General features: G+C 41.6%; 1 protein-coding gene across 5 annotated transcripts in view; it reads left to right on the top strand.

Annotated features, from left to right (window-relative positions):
* Window positions 1–74: 74 nt before the first annotated feature.
* HOOK3 (hook microtubule tethering protein 3) overlaps window positions 75–10,194 on the top strand; it is a 105,245-nt gene continuing 95,125 nt past the window's right edge. For all 5 annotated transcript variants that reach the window (XM_032990670.2, XM_032990662.2, XM_032990680.2 and 2 more), the window contains exon 1: window positions 75–263. In XM_032990670.2, the coding sequence (XP_032846561.2) occupies window positions 207–263 (57 nt within the window). In that variant the 5' untranslated portion in view covers window positions 75–206. The remainder of the gene's footprint in view (window positions 264–10,194) is intronic.

The raw sequence follows: 10,194 nt of genomic DNA, 5'->3' as shown, positions 1-10,194 counted from the left end.
CGCCAACCCCGCCCCCCTCGCCCTTCCCGCGTCGTGTCGCCTCTTCCGCCCCCGCGTGACACCCGCAGGGCGCAGGCGCGCGCGGGCGGTTCCTGTCAGGTCGCTCTGACGTGTCCGCGCCACAGCCCGGCCTGGGACGGGGCGGGAGAGGGTGCCGGCGGTACCGACTCGGCCGCGGCCCTTAGCCCCTTCGGCCGCGCCCCGCCATGTTCAACGTGGAGAGCCTGGAGCGGGCCGAGCTCGGGGAGAGCCTCCTTACTTGGGTGAGTGCCGCAGCTGCCAGGCCCCCGCCCGGAGCTGGGCCGCCTGGCAGGGGCTCGGCTCCGTGCGCCCCCCGACCCGCCGCGGCCCTGCTCCGGCGGGAGAGGGGGGGCCTCACTCCGCCTCCCCAGCCCCCGCCCGGGCTGCGACGTGGCGCTCGGGCCGGCTTCAGCCCGGCTAGTGCCGGCGGAGCCCTGGCGGGCCTGCCACGCCTCGTCTGGGCGAGCCGGGAGCTGCCTGGGGTGGGGGTGGGGGATCCCTTCGCCGCCTTAGCTTTGCCCCCGCGTTGAGGGAACAAAGGACTCAGCGTCCCGCGGCGCCCCGACCTGCGGGGTGGGGGGGCCGGGGCCTGCGCTGGTGCGGCCAGGGGAAGCGCGCCCAGGTGCGCCCCCCGCACCCCGTCGGGCGCCCGGGCTCGGCGGGCAAAGTACTGCTGGTGGCTTTGGTCCTTCCCCTACGATCCGCGCCCTTCCCGGCGCGGCTCCGGTGGGTCAGTGCCGCGTTTTTCTAGTCTGCCGCCCGCGCTCGGTAGGCTTTCTGACCAGGGACTTTCTTTTTGTCTGTTTCTGTTTCTTTATTTTAAGTAGTGCTTGAGCCTCGAGAGACAAAATTCACTTGTGAAGTCTCAGATAATACAGTATCAACCTAAGAGTTACCTTTCCCCATTTTAATGTTTGGAGCTTGGTCCATAAAAGTTTTCGGGTTGTGCTATCATTCACAGAGCAGCCAAAATGTAGTGGACATTGAACTTGGGTTTGCAGCTACTCTGTAATTTGAGCAGTGACTGTAACATATCCATGAAACTTGTATTTCTGTAGCAGCTGATATATTAATTAGCTGTTTGGAACCACTGAATTTGGTTTTGGAGCTGTATGTTGTTGGTTTTTTTTTTTTTTTTTTTTTTTTTTTTTTTTTTTGTTGTTGTTTTTTTTTGTTTCCTCCATAAGCAATTTTCCAAGGAAATACCCATAATATGGAACTCAGGAGTACAACTAATTGTTGAAGAGAAACAGAGATTTTTTTTATTTTAGACATTTAGTCTGTGCTAGGCCAGAGCTGGCCAAAGCTGTGGTGGTGATGAGCGAGTTACTGAGGAATGACAGGTTAGGTTTCTCTCTGGAAGTCAACAGGGGACGAGCAAGGGAAATTCAGTGATTGTTACAGGTGATCTGAAAAGTACAGAAGGCGGAGTTTTTGGGCAGAGTGTGGCCACATGCTTCATGCAGGTCTGGAATAAATAATCCATTCTCTCTTTCCTTCGCATTCCTGCCAGCCTTTACAGCTTTGTTGTGGTTCACCACTTGTTCTGTTTTTTGCTTCTCATGCTTTCTTTTTCAGGTGTTGGGAATTAAAGTCCTCCGGCCAATGGCATTCATGAGGAAGTCAATGTATGTGAATCCTGGCAAAGAAAGGCTGAGTGAGAGGCTCAGTGCTAGCAGAAAGAGGAAGGTTTACTGGGTGGTAATGAAGGAAGATATGTTGCTATGTGTTGCTAGTTTCAATGTGGTTTAGATATGCTGCTATTGTCCTTTCTGGCAGTAAAGCAGTTGCGCCAATGGGAGAAGCATAAGCTTCAGAGCTTACCTAGCAAGTGGTTGCACTCCCAGTGCATTTGTAACTCCCCAGATTTCCAGATAACCAACAGACCAGCTCTTTTCTTTGCATGTGAGACTACTGTACTTGAACCATGTAAGCTGCTGCAGAGTGAAAGGCTGAATTTTCCCTTGCATGATACTAGCCTGTTAAGAGTGATTTGAACTGTTGATCCTACCCATTATCCAATTGCAGGTTGGACAAAATTGTTGATGACTTCAGAATATTTTGTTGAAGTATAGCATCTGTGCAGAAGTCTGTGTCAAGCCTGAAAAGATTTCATAACTAAAAATATTCCAATATTCTGTTACTTAATTATACTGTTCAAATTTCATATTGAGGTGTTAATATTTCAATAAAGTTGTTTTTAAAGCTGCATAAGGTTAAGGTGTTTGCTAGCTAGTGAGGGAAATTCCAACATACAGAGTCAAAAGACAGTGGCTGCTTCCCTGTTCTCCAAAATAATTCTTTGTACAGCCAAATAGAGTACAAACCAGTGGTTTATATGTGTTTGAAAGGATTGTTTTATCAACTTATGCATATGTTCAAATGTGGTGAAGCTGTGTTAGTTTTGATAGAAAATAAAATAAGACCCACTGATTCTTGCTCGTGGAGATGAAGAGGACAATTGTATCTGTATGAAGTCTGTTCAGTGTTAGTGAAAATGTCCACTGATTTTCTTGCATTATACAAAAAAAATTAGTGATTGGTTTGTTTTTCATTGCCACATTTGAGGTTGGTATTTGAGGCAATTGATTTGTTAAGTGCTAAAATTTACTGTTACCCTTGAAAATAAGTTACACTTTCTTAGAAGAGCTAAGCCACTGAGGAAAATTACCTTGTCACAAAAAGCTCTCCTGTAGAAGTAGTCAAAAATGTAAAGCTTAGAGAGAGAAATCATAGCAGCAGAGAAAGTCCTGTGGCATTGACTATCTGCAGGAATTATTACTTAGTCATATGGTAATGTTTTAGCAGTAGTTAGTATTTATAATTTTTGGTCCTGAAATTGTCCATGTAGATCCCTTTACATTTCTAACCTTCGCACCCCTTCAGATATTGAACTAATCAAGAAACTAGCTGCATATCTTTTAGTTAGCAGAAATATTAGTATATCCTTTGTAAACAGAATTAGAATTAGTCAACACAGTTCCTAGATGAATGTGTGGAGTTATATGTTATTTTACAATTTCAGGATTTTTGTGTGAATGTGATGTTGAAATAGTAAAAAAAAAAATTAAGGTGGTTTCAGTTTATTCCAGGATACACGAAGCTTGCAAAAGAGGCAGTGAAATTTTTTAGTCTTCAGTGAAACCGGCTGTATAAACGACATGCTTTTTCTTGCCTGGCTTTCTCTCAAGTCCTATAATGTTTCTTGGGAAACTGTTCATTTAGATGGGAGAATAGAGTTGTCTTAATTGCAGTTTATGCATACCTGAGATGACAAGTCTTTTCTATTATGACAGAGAAGCTGGCTGTTCTTAAGAACTGGTTTAACCTCCCAGATTGCTTGCTTCACATTCATATAGAAGTACTTGAACTGGTTTGTCTGTGTTTTAAGTAGAGTAGATAAGGCTTTCCACAAGTCTGAGAACCTGTTCAGCCTAATCTAAATGCTTGGATGGATGTAGGGTGAGATGAAACTGCTCATGATTTTAATGAATGAGAGTATCTCTCAAGCCTTTTACCTTGCATGCCTGTGATTCTTATTCTGGTATCTTTAAGCTGGAGCAAACTGCTTACCTGTGAATATGTTATTTTATTCTTTTAATGTTTTGCCAACGCCCCCATTTTTCATGTTACGCTCTAGCTTGAGGTGTAATTCTCAAGTTTTTTACCTCTTTGACAGCATCATCAGATGGGTTCCTGAATCATTTTTGTTCAGAATTTTAAAGAGCTTTTACTTCCTACCACTTTAGCAAGTGACCATGATGTTATCTTGAGTCAGTCAGGATAGTGGCACCTCGAGCGAAGCTGAGCAAAGGACTGGAGCCCAACTACTGACATCCCAAAGTTGATATTTATACTTGAGCAGTGTTTGGAACCTACTGTAATTGCAGAACTATTACTCTACCAAAAATCTCCCAGCAGCCTCTTCTGAGACTAGGTGCTGTGGTATAGTTATCCAAGTTGCACTGCAGCCAAAGCAGTTTAGGAGAATGTGGCTGTGAGGTAAACCTGCAATGATACTGAAATTATTGCAGCATATCTAACAAAGATTCACTTTTCTGTTTAAAACTTAGACTCATCCATGTATGAACATACAGATTTTTTTTTTTTTTCTTTGTGTGTAGTGTCAGGAGTGCTTTTAACTCAAATATATCACTGAGTCATTTCTTAAAACATGGAGAGCTGTCAAACATGCATGTGGCAGTTACACTTTAATATGTCTATATCTGAAATCAGTGTGATGGCTACAGGCTTTTGCTATGTAATCTGAGAAATTTTCTTCTTTAACATAGACTAAGATGTGATACTGAAAAGATTGCTTATCATTGGTATGTAAACAGCAGGATTCCTCAGAGGTCACTGCTGTCTGGTTGTAAATTGCAGATTACTGTGGAGATGTCACAAACTTTCTTTCCTTCATTATGATAAAGATCTCCTATTTTGCCATGTGCTGCCTCCACCAAACTGCATCTTGCCTACCTTCTTTCTTTTCCAGCACTCATGGCCAAATATAGTTTCTGTGGTAGACATGTTAAAACTTTTATGATAAATGAGAATTTTGTGAACATTGTACAAGGCTCCTGTTTTGGCACCCTCCATTTTAAAAGCACTCTTGGCATTTCTGTGGTATCAATCTTTTGACATTTCTCCTTTTTTGCTGAAAAATCTTCTCAGTGCAGTGTGTCTATGTTTTCTTTTGTGTGGTGGCCTATCCCCAACTGGAATGATTTGCCTCAGTTGGTATGAAATATAGATACCATGTCATCAAGTACTGTGACAGATTTTGATTCCTCAGGAAGGCTGCTTGCTAATGCTGTGTAGGCACCCTTTTCAGAAATTATCAAATCTGCTGGAATTTACTATGAAACCTGTGTTTTCTCCTACTGTCTAGTTACTTCCTTTTTAGACTATGCAGTTCTTGATCCCTGTGCATCCATGGCTTTAAGTACTCTTCTGGTTTCTTGTAGATGCCAAGATTGTAGAAGACTTGCTAAACCCATTTTAGTCCTTGGTCATTGACGGCAGAGTTGCAGGGTTTCTTTTTCTTCTGATGGTATCATCGTGTCAGCACCTCTTACCTCTTGAAGAAAACATCACATTTCAGGAGTGGTTGATAGTGCTGGTGATGACAGCAGATCAGGAAGATATTTCTGTTTGAATGTGTTGCTGCTTAGACAGGGAATTAAAAACTGTGCTTGCCAGCAGTTGTGGAGCACGGGTCAAGGTACCTGGCAGATCACAACACCTATATCTGCTGTGACAGACCAGTAGGTTGAGCAAACTTTTTTATTTTTTATGAGCTCTCACCAAGATGATGAAGAATTTGTTACTTAACCCTTTTAGGGGTGGTTGTTCTGAGCATATCATTCACTACATTTGAAGGAGCTGGGGTGTCTAGCACCATTGTTAGGTTATAGGGATTTTTTTTTAACCTATTGCTGAGAGGTCAAGCAGAAGCGGAAGAACTTCTCTGAAAGATTGTATTCTAGAACAATAAGGTACAGTTTGTATGTTTTTCCACACCCTGCCCCCTCTTTTAAATCAACGACAGAAAGGAAGGCTGAACACAGAATTTGGAGGTGCAGACATTATTCTTCAGATGTCTGTTTTGACACAGTGTTAGATTTTCATTCTTTGGGGCCTTGTCTGAGATTATGCCTCCTTTCAATTTACTGCTTTCTGAAGAGCTGCTCTATAGCAGTGGTACATTTATAACAATTGCTAGTTCCCTAAAGAAAAAAAAAATTGGTGATTCGGTATGTGCTCAATTTCAGCTCCCATTTCTACCCCCTCATATTTTTTTGGAGGTGTGGTAATGTGTGTATTGCGAGATGTATCTTGGAGAAGAAACAGATTTTGCTGCTGAGAACTGTGAACCTTAAACAGTATCAAGGAAACAACTTTTCTGTTAGCTTGTTAATCTCAGTGTGGGAGGTGAGAAGAGAAACCTGTTTCTATCTTTTTTGAAATACTTAAACAGTTATTTCAAGAGATGAAGTCCACTTGTGAATTTTTGAACAATTTGTCTTATTGTGAGACCATTTTGAGGCTCTTGAACTGAAAGATAATATTCTGATATTCTTTTCTTCCTGGACCATCAAAAGTCTGCTGCAGTGTGTTTGACTTCTGTAGAGCAATTGCAGACTTTCAAGTTGTGGAACAGGGGAGGGAGAAGATGGGCCCAAGGCTCAATTGCACTTACTGCTACCTGCTTTCTTGACTGAGCTGAGGGCTCTTGAATACTGTGTTAGTTTAGAAAGACTTAACTAATTTAGGTTTGCTTCCAGCCTCAGAGCCTAAGTCCAGGGTTACTTAATCAATTTAATTTGCAAATCCTAGTCATTAATTTAAAAAAACCCAATGAAGTTATTGGCCACACAGCAACTAACACAAGCTTAAGGTAGGAATGTATGGCTGGAAGTGAGGGGAAGGAGGTAGTGGTGTCCTTGTGGCTTTTGTTGCCAACAGCCTGTCAGGTCCTGCCACACAGGAAGGAGAAAGGAATTAACCTACTGGTAGTGGTTTCCTGCCCTGCAGAGTATGCATGTGCTGTTTTCCTGGTTGTCTTACTTTGCCATACGTGATTTAGCCATACCTAGGAGTTCCTTAGTACATTTATTTGGGGGAATGAGTGGAGAGACAGCATGGAAATGAGGAAGCAGGTGTGGTGGAGGGAGAAGCTCTCTCAGGTTAAAGGCAGGGGTAGTCCAGCCGGCACTCCACTCTTCCATGTGGCAGGCAAAAGCTTCTGAATGTGTACAAAGCTGAAGCTGTGTTTCAGTGAACTATCTGGGGCCACCAAGGGACAGCAGCTTTTCAAAGGGGGCACACGGGAAGTGTTTTGGGAGTGGTGCATGTAGAGGGGCAAGTATTGCACAGAATGATGCATTGTTAATCTTATGATAATGTGTTTCAGCCCTAGAGTTTATAGGGCTCCTTTATGCCATTTGGCTGCAAGCTTCTTTGCAAGTGCACACTACACTGGAAGTGTAGTGCTTTGTGTCCTCTGCTAAAGTCCCTCTGACTGTTTGGAGATAAATCTCTCAGGGTAGCTAAGTTTAGATACTTAAGCTAGACAACAATTGGGTATTTTCACCCCATGTGATGTATGTTTTGGGGGCACTGGATATGGGAAATGAACATCCATATTTTATTAACTGCAGAGTTGCAAAGTATTAAATGGGTTATTATGTTCCCTACATTGGATTACATAAAATAAACTGTTAAGTGAATTTATTTGCCATGGCAACAAGGTATCCATAGTTTTACTTCAGGACAGGAATAAGTAGAAATAAATTTGTGTTTAACTGCAACAGAGATTCTGGTGGTTTTATGAATTCTACTGCCCCTTTGGTGGTTAGGGAAGAAAAAACAAACCAAAACAAAACAAACAACAAAACAGCAGAACTTGATCACTCCAGCATGGTTTAGCTGATTTTATTCTATGGACAATGTTAAAAGATGGCAGCCTGTTCCATGGTGGCTCCTGCCTTTCTTAAGGAATCATGGAATTTGGTCAGCCTCTGAAAAATCTCGTTTCGCATACTTACATCATCTCCATGGATTTCAGGAAAATATTTGCTGAAATATAAATCCTGGAAATGGAGATGACTTGAACTGCAAGATATACTAAATTTAGTAGTGTGCTGTACATCTGCGTTACCAGTTCTAGAATCTATTAAGTCTGAAATTTCTTAGCCTGATTAAAACTTACTGCCAACTCTGTCTGAATCCTGTCTTTTAGCTGCTACAGCTTTCTTACTCTTGTGATCCAGTTAAAGACTGTGTTTCCACACTGATCAGAAAGTCTGTGCAGATGATATTTCAGTAGAACTTAATCCTCTCGGATTCACCTTCTGTGCCTTTGAGGGAGAGTTCTTTATTCTACCTGTCAATAGAGATGGTACTTTTTATCTAAGTTAAAGCTGCAAGAACGTGAAGTTGTGGGCTATAAATAGTTATTCTTTTTTTCTTTATTTTGCAAGGGTCCATGAAGCTGGTCAGGGGGCTGGAGCACCTCCCATGTGAGGACAGGCTGGGAGAGTTGGGGTTGTTCAGCCTGGAGAAGACGAGGCTCTGGGGAGACCTTATAGAAGCCTTCCAGTACTTAAAGGGGGCCTGCAGGAAAGATGCGGAGGGACTCTTTATCAGGGAGGGTTGTGATAGGATGAGGGGTGGTGGTTTTAAACTGAAGGAGGATAGATTTAGATTAGCTATTTGGAAGAAATTCTTTACTGTGAGGGTGATGAACTCTGGAGCAGGTTGCCCAGAGCAGCTGTGGCTGCCCCTGCCTTGGAAGTGTTCGAGGCCAGGCTGGACGGGGCTTTGAGCAACCTGGTCTAGTGGAAGGTGTCCCAGCCCGTGGCAGGGGAGTTAGAATGGTTTGGACTGGAAGGCAGCTTAAAGATCATCTAGTTCCAAGATTTTAAATGTGTATAAATTTGGAATAGCAATATGCAGAGTTTTTCTGGCTAACCACAAGAAGTTAATGGACTTTGCTTTGTCTTATGCATCTTAGTATGGATCAGTTTGGGCACATTTGCCTGGTGCTGTTTAGGTTTCTAGTAGCCTAGCAGTCTTCATTCAGGATAAGAAGAATTTGCTCTTTTGTTTTTAGAACACTGTTTTGCTATTTGTATTTAACACCTATTTTTAAGAGAACAGTTCCATTACCTTCCTTTGGTAAAACTTCATGCTTCCCAATTCTATGGGTTACATTATCAACTAGGCTTCTGTGAGTCAAAAGAGTGCTGAAGATATCCTACACTTCCTATGTTTAATGTTTAATTATGTTATTTTATCAACTCTGGGTAGTAGAGATGGAAATTTTTGCACTCTGATCATCAGAGAAAGCTGATGGTTTACTTCCTGTAAACCCTGCCGTTTGTGTTTTCTTACATCAGAAGATGTTTCTAGTCTTAAAATGGACTTTTTTGGTTTCTAAAGTTCATTGGTGCTTGTTGTAGTATGAATTAATGTCTCCTATAAATGTTGGTTTATTGAGGTAATGTATGGCAGTTCTGCAATTACTAATATCTTGTATTTTGAGAAAAGAGAAAGCATCAATGTTAATTATTAACTTCATATAAAACATGAATAAATAGATGAAAGCTTGGAAAGCACTGTTGTTTACAGTGCACTGTTAGGCCTTCCTATTACATATCATGTTTTCATTTAATCTTAATCACAAATACTGTGTAGTATTCTTTTTTCATCAGTTGGCTTATCTGTTTTTTAACTGAAAACAGGAATACATTCTTTTTCTCCCTAGAAGTTGGTAGATTAGCTTGTCTTCTCATGGATGGTTTTGAAATGGTTAAATTAACACCATTCAGACTTGAGGCTCTGTTCATTGTATCTTAATAATGTGTCATAGTTGAACACTGTAGTTAGCAGCAATTTATTGGAAATGCCAAGAAAGTGCAGTAGTAACTGGTTTATGCTGTCATGGCTCTCTCATCTCAGTCCTTTAGTAAGTAAGCTTTAGTCAAAGTCTCTCTTCTACTTTGTACACCGTGTTTCTGCAAAGGAAATATTTAATCTTCGGAGAACTTAAACTATGAATTAAATATTTTGATTGAGATCTTTCATGACCTGTTCAGGTATTTGGGGTCAAACACAGTATATGTAAAACAAGAAGGAAATTAATAAAAGTATTATTCAACTCCTCCCTGAAAGAATCCCCACCTTGGCCAGTAATATAAAGACTTTGCTGTTTCATTGTTTGGCTAATTGAGTGCCTGACATTACATCTGGATTGAAAAGTAACTCTTGAGATTTTAGTAGAAAAGTCTGACAGCCTAAAAATCAGTGAAAACATCAGAAATTCAAATCCTGGAATAAAACTTGCTTGTTGGAAAGCCTAGATCCCCTTTGTTTGTTTCTTTCAGTCTGACGCTGTCTTGGAAAGGATGAAAAAACAGCTTATGGTATGACTATCCAAGCAGAAGATAGCAGAGCTACCAACTAGGAGGAGAAAAATGGGTGAAGAAACCTTGAAGTTGTCTAGAAGCACAGGATCTGGTTATAGGATAGGAAACCAATTCTCATTATGACAGATCTGGCTCAATACAAAAATTTATCATCTGAGGAAGAACAGCTTTCTGCATCACAATTAATAATAATAATTAGCACACTATCCTGAACAAAATTAATGGTCTGTTTTCTTGCTGG

This window comes from Tyto alba, unplaced genomic scaffold (assembly GCF_018691265.1).
Source record: "Tyto alba isolate M040663 unplaced genomic scaffold, T.alba_DEE_v4.0 Super-Scaffold_13, whole genome shotgun sequence".
NCBI classification, from domain to species: Eukaryota; Metazoa; Chordata; class Aves; order Strigiformes; family Tytonidae; genus Tyto; species Tyto alba.
The sequence above is the reverse complement of the archived record's forward strand: the minus strand, read 5'-3'. Positions and strand labels throughout refer to the sequence as shown.